Below are 20,662 nucleotides of genomic sequence, written 5' to 3'. Positions count from 1 at the left end.
TGTATCGCAAAATCCTTTTATTAGATTTACGATTATTAAGTAAAAATGGGATGAAATTGTCGGCTTTTAAAAAACCAAATAGCTTCCCAAAACCTTTCTTTCTGATGATACTTTATTGATGATTGTTCTCCGAAGTCGTTATTATTTACCTACGCGTGATAAATAATTATGCATAATTTCGCTCACCATCATAGATATTCAATGTCTTAGGAAATCGGTTTGATGGCAAATTTTATAAAACGTAAAAAAAATGTTTAAAAACGTACAGAAATGATTTATGACTAATTTCGTGGACGCTGTTTAATTTTTCGATTTACAACTCATCCCAGTATAAGTACAAAAGTCAGCGTTAGTTTAATACATTGAAGCAATACATGAATTAAGTGTACTTAGCTAACATAAAAATCGCGTATTACACTTTCACAAAAAACACTGTTGTTAATGCCTACATTGTTAAAACAAAAACAATCTTGTGTTCAGATAACTCGTATATAAATATTTGTTTTGTACAATTTCATTTTTTAAACCCAAAATACTTTCACAGTTTGCTTTTCAAGTTCCAAAGTATCAGTCTTCCACTTTTCATCCTCGTCTACTACATCAGGGATGTCTTCCATAAATCCCATCTCCTTACAAGGAGATGGTGGTATGACACTTATTATAGGTATGCCTATCTCTTGGAATGAACTCATTGACGAGAAACCACTCTCGTCCTCAATGAAGTTTGATGAGTTGAAGTCATTTCTTTTATCAATCGACAGTTTCTTGTTTGTGCCAATTATGATCTCCGATCGGTCTTTAGCAATGATTTCTTCCTTTTCATTCAGCTTTAGGTCAGAGAAGCCATTCAGCCCACAATCCAGGGAGGAATTAGGAAGGCTAAAATTGCTTAGAGTTATGTTCTGCTTTTGGACAAAAATATCAGTATCCTTGAGTGTAAAAATACCGTCTTGAACAGTTTTTACGTCGAAGATGTTTGAAGTAACCTCATCAATCTGATCCAATGTAGTGATTGAGTCATGATTAGGTTTTTTCAAATCTTCAGTAGCATTATCATTATCCGATTCTTTTCTTGTATTCGTTTGATGTTTTTTATCGTTACAGGAATACGCAAGATCAGGTATCTTAGTGCTTAGTACGGTATTGGCAAGAGTGATCAAACGAGACATCTCTTCAGATATTTTCTGAGAAGTATCCGTTTCAGGAGTTAGTGACAGCTTGGATTGGCTCCTGAAATAATATATTAAGTATTTTACTTGACTTAAATATTGATATTTGAATGAATATAAAGAAATACTAAATATATATTTACCAAATGCCGTTACAATCTTTGAAACCGTTAACGTTGCTGATGGATTTGCTTATTTTTCTTGTACTTATTTTTTTGGGTGTTGTCAGGAAGTATTCTGCGTTTTTGTTGACGTGTACGACAGAGCGAGAGCGAGGCAGGTCTGCCACATTGAAGGACCGCGGCAGCAGCCTCGCCGGCAGGGCCTCCTTCTTGTAACCAGAGTCATTGTTCTTGCTCTCAATATGTTCTTTCACCCGGTTCAGGAATGCTACTATCTGCTTAAGTAAAGCTATGTGCATCTGTCTATTTGCTTCAGTCTGAAAATAATTCACAACATTGGCAAACGGTGTTGAAAGATAATACATCACGCGAGCTAAATATTTTAACAGATAATTAAGGCAAAAAATATTAAATCGCTCGGCAGAATTCGCAAAGCATTTCGCTTGAAATTGCAATTAAAAATAATGTCATAATAATTATATCATTAGGTATTGGTGCACCAATAAGATATTTAACGAAGAAATATATTTTTGTAAATACCTGTGCCAGTTGCCACCTCAGAGTCTCGACTTCCATGGTCAGGGCGTGCTTCTCTTCTTCATTTCTTCTCATATCAGTATCCTTTTGTGGCGACTTGTCTGGAGGCTTCACAGCTTCGCCGTTTTGCTCCAAAATGACGTTTTTAGAAAGTTGTTGGCCAAGCACCATTATTTCTGGAATCTGTAAGAACAATCAATTGAGAACATTATTAAAAGAACAAAGAAACGGAATGTCTATGACGTACTATCATTAGATTCGAATTGAACACGCCAACCGTTGAATCAAGAAGGGAAAAAAACGTTTTAGAAAAATAACTGTTGTCGCCTAAAATGGTGACTTCTTTTTTTACGTTTAGATTATTGCAAAGTGCCGTTGACACAATTTCATTTCCGATGGCGCTTCTTCAATGGCATCGACACTTATCCAAACAAACAAATCGAATGCAATCATGTTGTTTGTCATGCTCGCGGCCACATCATACTGTGCAATAGCTCTTGAAGACGATAATTCAATTCAAATTAAAATAATCAATTAATTAATTAATTCAATTCAAATTCAAAAATATCTTTATTCAATATCGTCAATTTTTACATAACGAACGTCTCATCCGCCTAAAATTACTGCAGCTTCTCACAACCTGTAAAGCCGGGGAAAAGAAGCTGCAAGAAAAGCCTCGGAACAGAGCCACAGACGTTCTTTAAAAAAATAGTCTAGAATCTGTTAGGTACTAATTGATAAATGCACGTAATTTTTTTAATTTACCTATTATTATTTTTATTCTCCGTTTTCTATTTTCATTATTTATTTATTTATTTTTCGGAAAACCAACAGCTACTTTAAACAATATATACATATAAAAAAATTATGTATCAGAAGTTAATTAAACATACTTGTGTTGACTATGTTGCAGTGCCTTACAGGGTTTCTGTTTGAACTTTCCTCTACTTTTAAAACCTCTGTAATGACGTCAGGAATGCAATATCTTATCTTATCTTAATCGGAAACGTGGTGGTTGATTCAAACATAACGGTTATGTATAAGGGTCCTATCTCTTTGGATCCCATGGTGGCTTCCCATAGTAACATGTATACATCAATGGTATCTGGTTGCAAATATTCCTATTAGAGACTCATTCCTACAGCTAAACTGTTTAAACAGTTTTGCATCGCATCGTTAAATTGTATTAATTTTACCTAAAGGTGGTATTAATAAACTAATCTCAGCTTCGAGACTGCAGATCATGTCAATGTGACAATATTCTCATATAAAAACAGAGACTTGAGCATGATTTTGAGGGCATTCTCAGCTGAGATTCGTTTATTAATACCACCCTTGAATGAAAATAAAAAACAATTAGTTGCTGGCAACCGAATCCCGAATAGATTCTCCCTGGTGGCGTAAACAAAGTGTACTTCTTATTCACGATAAAAATCGTGTTGATTGTCAGGTCGACAACCAACCTCATCAACCCTGTTGTCTATTGTACCGCCAAAACCGCGACCGAATGCCTGCGAGGTACGGATCAATCGGAGATCAGCCTGCAATGTCCTAAGAAACTATGTCATCATCACCAGCCCATTAACGTCCCCACTGCTGGGGCACGGGCCTTCCCTATGGATGGATAGGGAGATCGGGCCTTAAACCACCACGCGGGCCCAGTGCGCAAGAAACTATGTCTTCTTCTTCTATCGTGTGGATGGTGAGGTGGATTACCAACCCCATCAACCCTGGTATCAGGGTTACTATTGAGCCGCCAAAGGCCCCTGACATGGCTCATGTAACGACTACTAACTTACACCAGTAAGTAGTAACCGGGACCAACGGCTTAACGTGCCTTCCGAAGCGCGGATCATCTTACTTTCGGACAATCTGGTGATCAGCCTGTAATGTCCTAACCAAACTAGGGACCACAAAGTATTTTTTTTTGTGATATGTCCCCACCGGGAATCGAACCCGGGACCTCCGGATCGTGAGCCCAACGCTCGAACCACTGGACCACGGAGGCCGTTACTTACGTTGGAAACTATGTAATTTTTGGTAATTGTCCCCGCTGGGATTCCAACGGATGTAATGAAATAGGGTTAGAGCGTTCGCGCAGAAGAGTTTTCTCGTGCGTTTGATAGGTGAATGATAAAGTCAACGGCCCGCGCACCACGTAGCGTCTCCACGAAATAGGTCTAAGTATACTTATAAGTGCGCAAAAAGTGCGCATACGTGTAGGTGCTAGTGATAGGCAGTGTCACAGTCGTCCCACGCTTTTGCTTCGAACATTGTGATTGACCTCCATGTGAACAATGCAGCTTGCAATGATACCGTTATATTTATCACGCCAACCGTTAGTACTTAGAAACATTAAAATAACATCTCACAGATAATAACATAATATATATATAAACTCACGCCTATTTCCCACCGGGGTAAGCAGAGACTATAGAATTCCATTTGCTTCGATCCTGACACACTTCTCTTGCTTCCTCCACATTCATCAATCGCTTCATACACGCACGCCGGTTCAGAGTAGATCGTATTAAACCTTTTCTAAGGTCCTTCTAGGTCTTCCTCTGCCAGCCCTACCATCAACTTTCGCTTTATACATCGCTTTTGCAATTATATTATCCTTCATCCGCTCGACGTGTCCAAACCAACCTAACATCCCCTTCTCAATCTTAGTCACTACATCGTCTTTTACACCACATCTCTGTCTTATCACACTGTTTCTCACTCTATCACTCAACACCGCAGATAATAATGATGCCGACTTTTACACATACAAAATTGAAAAAATATTGCCATTTCCAAAACTAGCTCTCTCTTTCTTTCACTTATCGAAAGTAAAAGACAGCACTCGAACGGCCTCCGTGGTTCAGTGGTTGAGCGTTGGGCCCACTATCCCGAACTCCCTGGATCGAATGCCGGTGGGGACATATCACAAAAATTACACTCTGTGATCCCTAGATTGGTTAGGACATTACAGGCTGATCACCTGATTGTTCAGAAGTAAGATTATCCGTGGTTCGGAACCGGTTAGTACTTACTGATGTAAGTTAGTAATCGTTACATGAGCCATGTCATGAACAAGCTGATCCCAAAAATAATACAACCGCACGTAAGCGTGGTCAATTATTGGTAAGCAAAAATTTAGTTTCGATCGCCATCGACTCGCAAAGAAGAAGACCGCCATTTTCTATACTAGCGTGTATTAATTAAATAATAATGTTGACTATGTTCTTAAAGATGGCCTTTGGCAGCTCAATAGTTACCCGGACGATGGTCGATGATTGATGGGGCAGAAGGACAACACTATTTTATAACGGTCAAAGTTTTGCTAGGCAGAATACATACATTGGCAGAGACCGTAGAATTCCATTTACTACAATATTCGCTTGGGATAGCTAGGTCAGAGTCACAATATGGTATCAGTCAGTGTCACAGAATCTCTCTCCTGCTAATTACTATTAGCATGCAAACAAACACCACCTTCGTTTCCTCTATTCTCATCAAACACTTCATGCACGCTTGCCGGTTTAAAGTTCTCTTAACCTGACCTTTCTTTAAAGTGTCGAATCCAGGATTCGAACACGGTGTATAGAGCACCATGAAAAAGAAATTAAAATAAATGTTTAAAGTTGTTTTCAGCGGTGTGAGCCGGTGTGGCTGCTAGCACAGACAATATGACTCCATCATCCATCAGGATGTATCAATACATCAATGCACGATGGACAAAACCTCATTGTCCACGATCAAAGTCCTGCCCTGTCCTCACTGGATCACAATAAACTGGCATTCCACAGCAACGGCAATAACGGTCCTTATTGTAAACATTACTACTATTATACGTAGTAGGTACTATATGTAATCTGTACCATTATGTACCACGGTTTGCGTACGGTCACGAGCCTTAATATGTATACAGTATACTTTGGTACCATGTCACATTAAGTTTTCTGACAAATTGTACTGTAAGTCTCACTAAATGTCAAATATGTTAGTGCGACAGAGTCCTAAAGTGGGTACATTATATTGCTCATGACTGAACCATTTTAATGACTTTCCAGGCTACGCTCACCAAAAACAAGATAGCGTTGCTCAGTTTAAACGTGAATATTACCTATTTTCTCATTACTCGGGTATAAGTAGCAGCGAATATAAAAATAATTGTTGCTTGATATTTGAATCACATTACGTATAGAATTATGTTGCTACCTATATTGCTTCTCTTTATTTCGATCAGAATAATAATGGGTGGAAGATGTAATTGTGCCTGGGTGTAATAAAAAGGGTCATCGTTTATACCCAAAGATGAAAGATGCATATGTCTGTTATCCATGAAATTAGAAGGTTAAACGTAGAAGAAACTGTACAGCGCCATCTATACTGATTCTGAGGACCGTACCCTGGAAAGTCACTCATTGAATCGTGTACTTGGTTCAAGACAAATTATGAAATTCTGACTTATACTAATAAAGACAGATCAATACACATACAAATTCCATAATAATTTCGTGTTTTCGAGTTTTAGTAAAAAGTAACTGATTTGACTAGTTGAAAACTAGCATTACCTAAATAAAGACAAATCTAAAACTAATAAAAAGAATTTTCTTTTTTCTATTTAACTTATTTATGAATTTTAATAAAGAAAAACGTAATAATAATTCCGACATTTATCACGTTTTTTTATGACGTCACAGTGTGCTTTTTCAAACAAATTCCATAGAAATTTTGTGTTTTGACGTTTAGTAAAAAATAAACGGATTTGACTAGTTTGAAACTAGCCTATTATGAAATTCTGATTACTAAATAAAGACAGATCTAATACTAACGAAAAACATTTTCTTTTTTCTATTTAACTTATTTATGAATTTTAATCGAGGAGCTCGGTGGCGCAGCGGTAAACGCGCTCTGTCTGCGATTGTTGAAGTTAAGCAACTTTCGCAAAGGCCGGTCATAGGATGGGTAACCACAAAAAAAAAGATTTCATCTCGAGCTCCTCCGTGCTTCGGAAGGCACGTTAAGCCATTGGTCCATTAGCAGTCGTTAATAACCACCAATCCGCACTGGGCCCGCGTGGATTAAGTCCCTATCCATCCATAGGGAAGGCCCCAGCAGTGGGGACGTTAATGGGCTGGTGATGATGATGATGAATTTTAATAAAGAAAAACGTAATAATAACTCTGACTTTATGACGTTTTTCTGTGACGTCACAGTGTGCTTTTTCATACAAATTCCATAGTCATTTTCTGTTTTGACTTTTAGTAAAAAGTCAATCAAAATTTCCCTCATTCAGCGCTTATCGCTATCGACCCACTAGGGTCGATTAATTCTTTCAAATATTTTTCCTCTCAGACGACGCCCTGAGCCGAGGTTCGCGCCCAACTGGGCACCCGCAGGCCTGTTGTCTTAAACGTTGTACCGGGTGAGAGCCTTCAGCGCTCCCCATTTGTCCGGCCAAGTAGTTAATGCCATCTGCGGCAAATCTACAATAAGTCACGTCAAAAAAAAAAGACTTTTAGTAAAAAGACGACTACTACTGATTACTGACTGTTACTGATTTGACTAGTTTCCAACTAGTCAACAGACAATCAAACTTCGCGCTATTTATAAGCTGCGTTGTCGGGACTCTTTGAGGGAGCTGTTTAAAGAAATAAATATACTGACGGTCGCAAGTCAATATATATATGAAAACATTATGTATGTACGTAAAAACTTATCTCTCCTTCCGAGAAACTGTGAAAGGCATACTTACAATACAAGAAATAAACATAAAATTGCTATTCAAAATTCTAGATTAAGTAAATTAAATTCATCTTTTTTGGGGTTATGTATACGTTTTACAATAAAATACCAGATAATATTTTAAATTTGTCAAAAAATAAATTTAAAGCTCACGTGAAGCTTACTTTATGTAAAAAAGCTTAATGACTACCTAAATGATAAAAATGTCTGGTATTGAATGTGTTCCTCTAGTTATTAAATAACTTGTAATGTATATCCTCATTGGTTTTTAAAAGATGTGTTGCTGTTGCAGTTTCTTGTCATTTCTTCTCCTCAGCCATAACACCTTGCGAAATGACGTAATTTCAAAAATGTTACATTGACCTTCAACAAGTTTATCCATGATAATTACGTTGAATAAATGATTCTGATTTCTGATTTTAACTTAGTATAAGGAATAATACTGTTACCAACAAACGCAGAGATCAAAATACATATGGCCTAATTCCCATTGTAGTTAACAGTTCCGGTGTTGATTATAACGTTGATGGATCAGATTGCTAAGGGTGGATGGTTCTCAGTTTCTCATGTGTCTGCGCAGCAGAGTGGAACATGCGTGATCAAGGTCGCTTCGGTCTCATTTTACTTTTCCACATACTAATTAATTATCAGATCCAGGTTTAAAGACCTCCGTGGTCCAGTGGGGCTCACGATACAGAGGTCCCTGGTTCAAATCCTGATGGGGACACATCACGAAAATAATTTTGTGATCCCTACTTTGGTTATAGGACATTACAGACTGATCACCTGATTGTCCGAAAGAAAGATGATCCGTGCTTCGGAAGGCACGTTAAGCCGTTGGTCCCGATTACTGATGTAAGTTAGTAGTCGTTACATGAGCCATGTCAGGGGCCTTTGGCGGCTCAATGGTAACCCTGACACCAGGGTTGACAGGGTTGTTATTCCACCTCACAACCCACACGACAAAAGAAGAAGATCCAGGATTTTTAAAGGGTCAAGTCAGGAGTGAACCGGCGAGCGTTTATGAAGTCTTTGATGCCGGTGGAAGAAGCAAAACTGGTGTGTCAGGATCGTTGTAAGTGGAATTCTGTGGTCTCTACCTACCCCAATGGGAAATAGGCGTGATCTTTTATATGTACGTAATTAATTATCAAGTTCATAAGGTACGAATTTCACCAAGGTTGCATAAAAAGTGAGTCATTGTTTAAGTGCTAAGCGGTCGAGTTGGGTTGGCCGCCATAATTTGAAGTTTCCAGGTGGGTGGGGTGGCGTCGCATTCGGTCGGGTTGTCGGCTGTGAGGCAAGCGATCGTCATGCGCACGCGGCGGCGCGTGACGCCGGCATCCGGTGCGGGCCCTCGGAAGCATTTAATGACTGCCCTACCCCCACCGACAAGTGCGCCATCCTTTTGTCTCGTTACCATGGATACGTGTTTGAGTTACAAACCGTAAACTAATGTTCGGGAACTGCTTTATAGATTCGGACATTTGTGGTGATTTCCAATATGTTACAATTCTGGGCGCATTTTTTCAGTTTTTAGTTTCGGCAGTAATAACTTGCGCATTAAGTAAGTAAGTATATTGGAAGCTGATCAACATTTTTACGCATCGTACGCGCTGTCATAATGTTCAGTTTTGTATGAAATTAAGTAATCACAACAAAAAGCAATATAACTATTTGCTATTTGTTGACATTACGCACTTATATTTCCATGCGCAAATGTCAAATAGCAATATTGCTTTTTAGATGAATTGCTTCGATGTGGCCGGTTTATACCTCCGGGTCGATGTATGTATTGTTCATTTGAATTCATTACTTGCATAGATAAGTACTTACATCGAATTCTTGTTTGTTTGTATACTCCTTATTGCTCTAAAATACAAAGGAAAACACATTTACATTTTTCAATTTTCACCAACGCAGTTGGTCGGACCATTAAGACCGCTGTAGTCAGAAGTTTCCGGACTTGACTTGCACCAATGAGTTATTAATTTATCTAAAGTGCAGTTTACTCGACCATTATAGACGGCGATACGACTCAGCACCTATCACGTCGGTCTAACAGAAAGCTCGGTGAGGTGTGGGTACTTAGTTCATCTTGCGAAAGATGTACCTCTGACTTCCTCAACTGGATATCGTGAGCTATCGTAATGTTATGTTAAAATGTTGTTTATGCCAAAAAAGGATGTGCGTGGGAATACAACAATAATTACACCTATTAAAGTAGTCTAATAATTCAATTATCTTCCGCCAATTTCACTATGAGGAAGAAGAAATATTTTGCGTAATAGCACACTAGGTCCGTTTAGCTCCATTAAAGGAGGTAAAGAAAGTGCGATGTCGTCATAGCGTCTATTAACACGTTCTCTGCCGGCAATGTTATTTTTCGATAAACAAATCGGAATTTGTGTACATAGACACAGTATGGCAAGAAAAATGTGCCCCACACATATGTGGGCCCATAGGTCATGCACGATAGGGAGATCGTGCCTTAAACCATCACGCGGGCCTAGTGCAGATTGATGGTTATTAACAACTGCTAATGCAGCCGGGACCAACGGCTTAACGTGCCTTCCGAAGCACGGAGGAGCTCGAGATGAAAACTTTTTTTTTTGTGGTCACCCATCTTATGACCGGCCTTTGCGAAAGTTGCTTAAATTCAACAATCGCAGACCGACCGCGTTTACCGCTGCGCTACTGAGCTCCCATGTCATGCACGTATTAGTTTCAAATTTACTGCCTCATATGTGGTTCATGCACAGTGAACGTGTTAAACTTCAGAATGATCCTTTTGTAGAAGTTCCTATGTGTAGGTATGTCAGCACTGGGCGTTGCGCAAGAGTTTTCATAGATACTTCTCTATATTCAAGACGCATGCAATTGAAATTGTCGATTAATACAACAGGGGGGTTAAAAAGGCCACATCGAAGCAACTCGTCTAAGAAAGCAATATTGCAATTTGACATTTGCGCATATAAAAGTAAGTGCGCAATGTTAATTATTTATTTGAATAAAAATAATCATGCACAGTATTAGTTGTCAAACAATCGTTTAAGAATTAACTTTGAGGCAATGCAATTAAGCACGTTGGTGCTAAATACAGACACATAATCTAATTTTATTTGTAGTTATACTGTCATGTCTTATCTGCCGAAAAGGAAAGGGGTGGCATATTTAAGGAACACTTGTCAATTTTACGCAGTTTTAAACAAGCCTCTCAAAAATTTAACTTTGACCTATAACTCAACAGAATTAATTGGACAGCACACGTCATATGGGTTTCATATTAGCGAGGAGCCTATTTGATTCTTTCGGATTATTAATTTTTAAATTAACAGCTGCCAATCCGTCCTTTTCGACGGATAAGACCACAGAAACCACTTTCTGATCCCTAGTTTAATCACCCCATTGTCCGAAAGTAATATGGTCCGATGCTTTGGAGGGCACGTTCTGCAGTCGGGCTACTATTTACTTAAGTAAGTACTTATGTAATCATTAGACTCTACTAATAACCCTGACACCAGAGTTGACGAAGTCGATCACTGGTTTTACAACCCACACGAGAGAAGATTATCGCTTCTATAAAATTACTATATAAAGTATTACCTAATCTGTGATATAAGTCTATACTCCACTGCTATAACATAATTTAGTTTAACTCTGCCGTATAACCAAATGCTAGTCACGTGTTAGGATCGTGTCGACGTCGGTTGCTCTATCTACTCGTAGTAGGTCCGGCAATGTTTTCGTATTTATAATGTGTCCTGCAGCCGTAGTCTGGCAGACGCGACGCGACTTATAAGCGTAACGCAGCTTTGATATACCATATCGTATTTATCCAAAAAAATATAAGTATCGCGAATATGTACGATAAGGTAAAAGCAAAGTAATAAATTAACTGGTTGCACTTAAGACCTCCCGGTTACATGTCGTTTCTGTAATGGACCAAAAACAAATACAAAAACATAAATTGACAACTAATAGTTCATAATTTCACCACTGTTTACAAACAATTCGCTAAGCGACTGCACTTTTGCTCTTTGATTGTACGTCTAATTAAGTTATATGCGTGTTCTAAGCGCATAAATATTTCTATAGGTATCATTAAAAAGATACAGCTTACTATTATATACTAGAAGAGAAAAAAACTATTACATTTTGTAGACAGCATATTCACAAGTCAAAAACGTATTTTTAATACATATCTTGCGCTGTGCTGTCTATGTCTATGTAAGTATATCGTCGCGACTGACGAGACTCTAATACTGAATTTCGAAGTTTGAAATCCGATCTATGTTAGTTCACAAGTATACGATTTCGATGTACGTCAGTTCGAACATACACTACAGCGAAGTACGAAATTCCGATGTATGTGGGATCGGAAGTATAGGAGTACAATGTACGTTAGTTCGAAAGTACACTGTAGCGATGAACGAAATTACGGTATAGGTATATAAGACCGAATTCAGTATTAGAGTCGACTGACGATGTTGTTGTTGTTTAAATTCGCCTTATATAAGGCGGGCAAAGATCTGAGGACCATACAGCCTTGTCTTTAATAATTTAATATTCGGAATTCACGATCAAAATAGGCCTAAGCCTTGCCTTCAGTTTTCAATATCTAATTTAGATCAGTGCCTTGTTAATTGACGCGTCACATATGCCATACTACGGTGTAGGTGTCCTGGGTATTACACCATGGCGGAACAAACAATACTGTATATTAAGTTATAGAGGAGGTTATTTAATACAGGAAATTCAGAATTTTAATCATTTGTAAGCACAAGCAATACCTCCGAAACTTACTTGTCGGAAATGTGTGTTTCCTTCACCATCCAGGTGATCGTTTATGATCCAAATATGAATAAGAAAGCAAGTTCGAAAATCATTGGTTTTGGGATTCCAACCAAGTGACAATCAAGCGTCCTTCCAACTGGCTTTCCACGGCTCTCTAGTAAAGTAGAAGAGCCAAGACATTCAATAGAATATATCTTATGCGATGTTGTGAACTACACGCACCACATCTGCAGTTCAGAGGTCAATGAAAGCACGGGTTCAGTGCTCGTGAGAACCCCACCAAAACCACAATGGGAACAATTTTATAATAACCAGCCTACAGCTATGAGATCAAAAACGGTAAATATGTTATGCCTAGTAAGTATACTACATTATAATTGGGTAGTTTCCTAGGTCAAAGATAGGTTATGAAATTCTGATTACCTACTAAATAAAGACAGATCTAAGGCCCATAGCACACGGCGTATTTTAAACGCGCAGAAGACGCGCGTTTCAGGAACGCGCGTCTTCGGCGCCGTAGACGCTGATTGTTGCGTTTGCATTGATGATAGAAGCGCGCGCATGAAGCGCGTATACGCGCGTTTGAAGCGATACAAACGCGCGTACAAAGGAGCGAAGTAGGGGTAGGGGGAGGCGCTCACGCCACCACTGCACAATTATTTTTACATTTTTTTCTTTTTAAAAGAAGTACTAGAGCCAACGTAAGCAGTGTTGTCTCAACCGACGCCATTGTACAACTGAAGAAGAGGAGTCTCTGATCAAAACGCAAAAGCTACGGGCGACTACAGCGCGTCTGTATCGCTGTATCTGCGCGTATACGTGCAGTAGAGGCGCGTTTCACGATCGCCCCGTGTGCTTAAGTTACAAGGTTGCAATCGAATCTCGTTTGAATCGCGTATACGCGCGTAATCTGCGCGTCGTCTGCGCGTTTAAAATACGCCGTGTGCTATGGGCCTAAAGGTGACAAAAAAAAACGTTTTCATTTTTCTATTTAACTTATTTATGAATTTTAATAAAGAAAAATGTAAGTAATAATAAGTTCGCCATTTTGTCACATTTTTGTATGAAGTCACAGGTTGCTTTTTTATAGAAATTCCCCAGTAATTTCGTGTTTTGACGTTCAGTAAAAAGTAATTGATTTGTTGATTGATTTTTTTGATAAATGCCCTAATAAATCACTTAATTTGTAATCTAACAGTATGTGTGTTGAGTCAGTAGACCAGACGCGCAACGCGAATAATTTGTGTAACTCAAAAACCTTGAACAAACCGACACTAGTATAATTACGTCCTGGATTTTTGTTACACTTCAGTTGCATCATATTACATTATGGTATTGCACTGTACTTCTTCTTCCATTCCATTTTGGTATCAGAGTTACTATTGAGCCGCCAAAGGCCCCTGACATGGCTCATGTAATGACTACGTACTTACATCAGTAAGTAGTAACCGGACACTGTACTGACTTGTTTAAGAGACGGATTGAGGATTGCCCACGCTTCTTTTCGAGTTTAAATCAATTATATTACATAATAGGTATATATACAATATTATTACAATAAATAATTAATATTATTACGATATTACCTACTAGAACATTGGTTTTACTGCAATAGTTTTGCAATAGCCCTGATTCCTGCAGACACCTCCTAATTTTATTTTAAGTTATACCCGTCATTTTCTCATCCGCCGAAAAGGAAAGGGACGGATGACTGACAACAGTTAATTTTAAAACGAATGAATAACTCTGGCGAATAAAATAGGCATCTCGCTGGTATGCAATCCGTTTGACATGCTGTCTACTTAACTCTGTCGGGTTATTGGGCGATGTAAAATTTTTAGACGGTTGTTTTAGATTTCTGCTTAAAATTGACGTGTATTCCATAAATTTTATGCCTGTCGATTACCCGGCCCTTTCTTTTTTAACGGATAAGAAAATGACAGGTATAACTTAAAATAAAATTAGGTGTGTTGACAATTGCAACATAAAAATACCTTTTAAAAAAAAGTTATAAAAAATATTAATTATTTTACTACTTATTTTTAAATTAATTTTGTATTCGTCGATGTTCTCTTATTGTCGGACGTGTTTATAACCTTTGTAATTACCTATTATTACTGAATTATATGCGAAGTGGCAAAACAATCAGCGTTTCTTTAATACAGTCTACGAGTGGTGAAATAATCAATCCACACACATTTAAACAAGGTGTCTGCAGGAATCGGGGCCATTGTCTTTAAGTAATTCAATATAAGACCTTAATGACTACCTACTCCTTTCCGCTTCAGTTGGCTTGTAGACAATCTACCATAAGTAGGGAAGCGTGTAGTTTTATCACAAAAACCTGAGTGGCTGAGTCACCGGATCCAGATAATTTTAGTCAAGTATGCGTGTTAGGGTCGTTGATCAGGTGGGCTCCAGCCAGATGGAACGAAGGCGTTGCTGGTCCTGCTTGAAGGCGCAACTTCTTACTCATGTCTGCTTTATACGAGTAACACACGGGCACATAAATCCAAACCTACTTGATATTATAAATGCGAAAGTAATTCAGTCTACTATCTTTCACGCTTAAACCGATTGAGATGAAGTTTGAGAACCAGGACTTGAGATAGTTTTATTCCGAAAATAAAGGGATGAAATCGGGAGTGGAAAAAATTGCCGCGCACGTGCTATGTCTGACCTTCCAACCCGCGAAGAGAAAACTAGCCCAATGCAGCTTAGGTCATATACCTCCGAAACTCTTTGCTTGGGTATGTGAGTTTCCTCACGAGGTTTTCCTTCACCGCTGAGCACGTGTATGTTATTTTATGATGCAAACATGAATTCGAAAAACGATTCCGAAAATCATAGGTTTAGGCCTGTGTTGGATCCGAACCTATGACCTTACAGTGAGAGTCAAGCGTTCTTCCAACTAGGCTAGCATGGCTACAAACCCAAAACTAAATTCGGTGTTGTTTTTAGTCGATGTTTTATAAAAAAATGTTTAATTAAAGACTTTCTCTTTACACAGATCAATGCGTTCTATGTTTTTTTTATTTAAGAATAAGAATAAAAAAATATTGCCAGTAACAATTTACATTTGCTATAAGAACTACGAGAATTATGAATATTACGAATACGGGCAAAAGGAAATGGCTCAGCTTGTGCTGCGATGGAGCCATATGCTATGGCGCCATCCAGCGCTGGTTTTCAGTCATTTCTGTGCATGGTAGGGTAAAGTACCCAAACCTTGGCCCTACGCTAATTATCTTTGATACGGTCATATGCATTTTGTCCACTAGCTGATAAGATTTTGTGGTCATTTCATTTCCAACTGACGCGAAGGTCTGTCTTAAAGTGCCATCTATATTTCGTTTGGGGAACGTAGCCTAGAAAGGCCCTGTCCGGCCTCTGTGGTCCAGGGGTTGAGATCCGGAGCTCCCGGCTTCGAATCCCGGTGTGGACATATCACAAAAATCTTTTGCTTAGGACATTACAGGCTGATCACCTGATTGTCTGAAAGTAAGATGATCCGCGCTTCGGAAGGCACGTTAACTCGGTGGTCCCGGTTACTACTTACTGTAAGTGAATAATCGTTACATGAGCCATGTCAGGGGCCTTTGGCGGCTCAATAATAACCCTGACACCAGGGTTGATGAGGTTGGTAATTCACCTGACAACCCACAAGATAGAAAAATAATGTCTACATAACATTGCCATAATAATAATACTTGCCTTCTGTCCTCCTTAGCGCAAGTCTTCCATGTCAAAGTGATTATAAAGCGCTTAGCTACTGCAAAGCAGGGAATGGCTTGCCGGGTCGCGGGTTCGTTCCCAGCATTCAATGTAAACCGATCACGTACGACTTGCTAATGGCTTTTATTAGTCGGCGTTAGAGTTGGAATTAAGACCAACAGTGTTCTTCAATTGTATTATTATTTTCCTGACTTAGTTAGGAGTATACCTGGCGAGTTAAAATGGCCGCATCGAAGCAATTCATCCAAGAAAGCAATATTTCTATTTGACATTTGTTTGCATTACGCACTTGCTTTTAACTATCTACAGTTAGTAGAGCCGTGGAAGCCCAGTTAATAGAACGCTTGCCTCTCACTTTGAGGTCGCAGGTTCGAATCCAGCAGGCGTAAACCAATGATTGTCGAATTTGTTTTCGAATTCATGTTTGGATCATAAATGATTATCAATCATTAGGAAACTCACATTCCTGAGTATGTGACCTAACCTGTATTGGGCTGGTTGCCCATCAGTTGGAAGGTCAGACAGGCAGTCGCTTCTGTAAAAACCGGACCTGTCAAATCTTCAGGTTTGGTAAGCGGACCCTTTGAAAAACGGTATAATGCTGGAGGGACGATGACACTTAGTCATATCGATAAAAGAGGGGTTAAAATGGCCACATCGAAGCAATTCATCTAAGAAAGCAATATTACTATTTGACATTTGTGTGCATTGCGCACTTACTTTTATATGCGCAAATGTCAAAGTGCAAAATTGCTTTCTTAGATGTGGCCTTTTTAACCCTCCTATAGGCTCTGCACGGCAACCGCGGCAATAGCCGTTTGACGTCCATCTATGTACAAAGCATTCGTATCGTTTATTGGTCGAAGCGCTCAATATAATTCGCGACGCGCGTCGCGGTTGTCATGCAGACCCGGCAGGTCTTCTTAAACCATGTATTTACCTACGTGATTAGCAACACGTAATCTAATATTGTTTAATTATGAAACCGGTAAAATAAATGACTTACTTCACCTGTTCCTAAATACGTATACATTATGGATTTTTTAATTAATTTCGTTCTACTTTCGTAATACTTAAAATGATCTAAAAATTGCGAAATGCAGACTATCATTTGTCCGGCCAGGCGCCTTAGCTAAGTTGCAAACGATTATGTCATTTTTTTTTATGACGTGGCATATTGTACGTTTATACATTGTACGTTTGCGTTGTATTGTTGTACGTCTATCGGGAGTTTCATATCCCCATTTAAACGCGGTAAGAACCCGTTATTATGTGCTTTAATTATAGTACGTTTGCCGCAGATGGCATCAACTACTTGGCTGGACAAATGGGGAGCGCTGAAGGCTCTCACCCGGTACAACGTTTAAGACAACAGGCCTGAGGGTGGCCAGTTTGGCGCGAACCTCGGCTCAGGGCGTCGTCTGAGAGGAAAAATATTTGAAAATATTTGAGCGTCGGTTGATTGAGGGAAATCGTCGACCACGCCGGCGGGTCGGTATCGGGGTCCTGAAGTGTTTGGTGTCATGAGCTGATTGGCCGCCTCTATGGCTAGAGTAAAGCCGATACTTATCAGTACCGCCCCTAAGCGGGATGTATTCGGAAGACAATTGACAGTGACAGTTATAAAATGTATGTTATAAGACAGGCAAAGATTTGAGGACCATACAGCCTTGACTTTAGACGATTTGAAAATAGGCCTGAGCCTTGTCTTCAGTTTTCAATCTCTTCATTTAAAATCCTTAGGATTGACACACCTTATGTTAATCTCATATACTAGACGTGACTTTACATATTTTTTTTTGTTTTCCCCGGAGGGTAAGGCAAAGGGATCTATGCCCATACAGCCATGTCTTTCGTATTTTTTTTCTTGATGATTGATGAAATGTGATGATGATGAAACCTAAGCCCCCACCCTCGGAGTAGACTCGTACTCCGAACCCCTAACGAATTAACTCAAAAGTCCGCATTTAATAAACATTCGAGTTATGAAGCGGCTTCTTGGCACGAAGCGAAAATAGGCAGATACACTTTGTTTATTGAATACTCCGATATAATAACACTCGCGAATGTCTTCCGACTAACTTAATGCGATCATTAACCACAAAACACCATTTCGTATTAATTATTTAGATTATTCAATGAAGAAAGCAACTCTCCCGTTCCCGTTTCCCGCCAAAAAGCCGACTTTACGTTAATATCAAACTAGAACAAAATAAATGTTGGGTCTGCCAAAATGAAAAGCGGATATGACTAAGGCGATTCGATTCGTCCAATGTGACGCAAATAAAAGCGGCAATTAAAATGTAACGGATTTTAGTTGATTGCTACAGAGTAGCTCTGGAGTTCACAGTTTGTAAACAATGGTGAACGGTTCGTACCGTTGAGGCGTGGGCGTGAACACCCGTCTATGAACAGTAGACTAGGTACACAGGTCCATTTCGGTGACCTAAACCCGATTACGGAAAAATCACGCTCTATAAAGTACGAAAAAAGACAAATATTTCTCAGAAATAGTGATGTTTAGGAGTTAGCCGTCGTGGTAAGAAAAATCTTAAGACAGATAATTAGTAACCTCTTTGCTTGGCTGTATTTTGCTAAAAACCACGTAACCGCCCTTTTAAAAAAAAAACTAAAAATAGAGTAGTCTTCAACTAGTCAAATCAGTTACTTTTTACTAAACGTCAAAACACGAAATTACTATGGAATTTGTATGAAAAAGCACACTGTGACGTCATAGAAAAACGTGATAAAATGTCGTACTTAATGTTACATTTTTCTTGACTAAAATTCATAAATATTAAAATTAAATAGAAAAAAGAAAACGTTTTTTGTAACCTTTAGATCGGTCTTTGTTTAGTAATCAGAATTTCATAATTATCTTTGACCTAGGAAACTATTCAATTCTAATTTTATTTTCTTTGTCAAAACCTCAAATTCTTTCAAATAATTTGAAAATTGAGACTACAATATTTTTCGAGATTTAGTTAACAAAAATAACTTCCAAATGTGATTTTACAAATAGGCGCTAAAGACGTTTTCATTATAAGTACGTACACCATAATTTTTGTAGTACTTTAATATGTACATACTGGCCCCGATACTTGTACACACCAACTCATTTTATTTTAAGTTATATCTGTCATTTTCTTATCCGCCGAAAAGGAAAGGGACGGGTAATCGACACGCATAAAATTGATAGAACACACGTCAATTTTAGGCACAAATCTAAAACAACCCTCTAATATTTTCATATTGGCCGATAGCCGGACAGAATTAAGTTGACAGCACACGTCAAACGGTTCGCATACCAGCGAGATACCTATTTGATTCTTTCGGATTATTCATTCATCCTATCGTTCATTTTAAAATTAACAGTTGTCAATCATCCGTCCCTTTCCTTTTCGACGGATAAGATAATGACGGGTATAACTTAAAATAAAATTAGGAGGCTTCTGCAGGAATCAAGGCCATTACTTACTTATATAAACTATTTTTGTGACGTGACTTATCGTCTTGCCTCGGATAGCATTCCAATTAACAGCCTCCGTGGTCTAGTGGTTAAAGCGTTAGGCTCACGATCTGCAGGTCCGGGTTCGATTCCCGATTGGGACATTGTCGAAATCACTTTGTGACACTGTCCTTTGTTTGGTAAGGACTTTGCAGGCTTGAATCACTCGATTGTCCGGAAAAGTAAGATGATTCCATGCTTCGGAGGGCACATTAAGCCGTTGGTCCCGGCTATTAGCCGTAGTAACACCTCCACCAACCCGCATTGGAGCAGCGTGGTGAAGTATGCTCCATACCCCCTCTGGTTGATTGAGGGGAGGCCTGTGCCCAGTATTGGGACGTATATAGGCTGTTTATGTATGTATGTATGTAGCATTCCAAGCTGAGACCAGATCTAGCCTATTTACGAGACCTAAAACCAATGAGATTCTTTATAAGATTTCAAATCATCAGAAATCATTAACTCTGCCTGATCACATCAAATATTTTACAACTTGCAATAAATAATTTTAAATTACAGATATAAAGGCAATTTGGGGTCATTTCTACCTGACTATGTGGCGCAATTATACAGATAAATGGACACACGATATATCACGGAAACTTACAACATTCACATGTTTTAACTGGTATGAAATGGACTTAATGACAGCGTTGCGGATCCATAGTGGCGGTGTCTGGGGTAACTTCTTATTAGGGCCATAAGTGCCAAATTCACTGAAACGCCACGGCCACGTCGCCGGCGACAATCGCCAAACCATATTGAAATGTCAGGTAAATTCAATTCAAATTCAAACTATTTATTTCGGAAACTAGTCCATTTAAAACACACTTGGCAACGCTTCCATATCCATCTTCATTTTCATATCCATCTTTGGAATTCGTATCAACAGTGGCTGCAAGTTGTCTTTGATTACTTGTGGCTCTGCCCACCCCATTAGGGATTACGGGCGTGAGTTTATGTATGTATGTGTATGTTGGCAACGCTTTGGCAACGAAGCCATTTTAATATAAATTCTTTGGTCATATAATAAAACGAACAACCACAATAAAATAACA

At 38.8% G+C, this 20,662-nt stretch overlaps 1 protein-coding gene across 1 annotated transcript in view; it reads right to left on the bottom strand.

The window, feature by feature from the left end:
* Nucleotides 1–9: 9 nt before the first annotated feature.
* LOC126380106 (uncharacterized) overlaps nt 10–20,662 on the bottom strand; it is a 34,718-nt gene continuing 14,065 nt past the window's right edge. The window contains exons 2-4 of the mRNA XM_050029338.1: nt 1,832–2,011; nt 1,313–1,608; nt 10–1,230 (exon numbers count right to left, since the gene is read on the bottom strand). Coding sequence (XP_049885295.1) covers nt 522–1,230; nt 1,313–1,608; nt 1,832–2,011 — 1,185 coding nt within the window. The 3' untranslated portion in view covers nt 10–521. The remainder of the gene's footprint in view (nt 1,231–1,312; nt 1,609–1,831; nt 2,012–20,662) is intronic.

This window comes from Pectinophora gossypiella, chromosome Z, assembly GCF_024362695.1.
Source record: "Pectinophora gossypiella chromosome Z, ilPecGoss1.1, whole genome shotgun sequence".
In the NCBI taxonomy this organism is placed as follows: Eukaryota; Metazoa; Arthropoda; class Insecta; order Lepidoptera; family Gelechiidae; genus Pectinophora; species Pectinophora gossypiella.
Note: the sequence above shows the minus strand (reverse complement) of the source record. Positions and strands in the feature narration are given on the sequence as shown.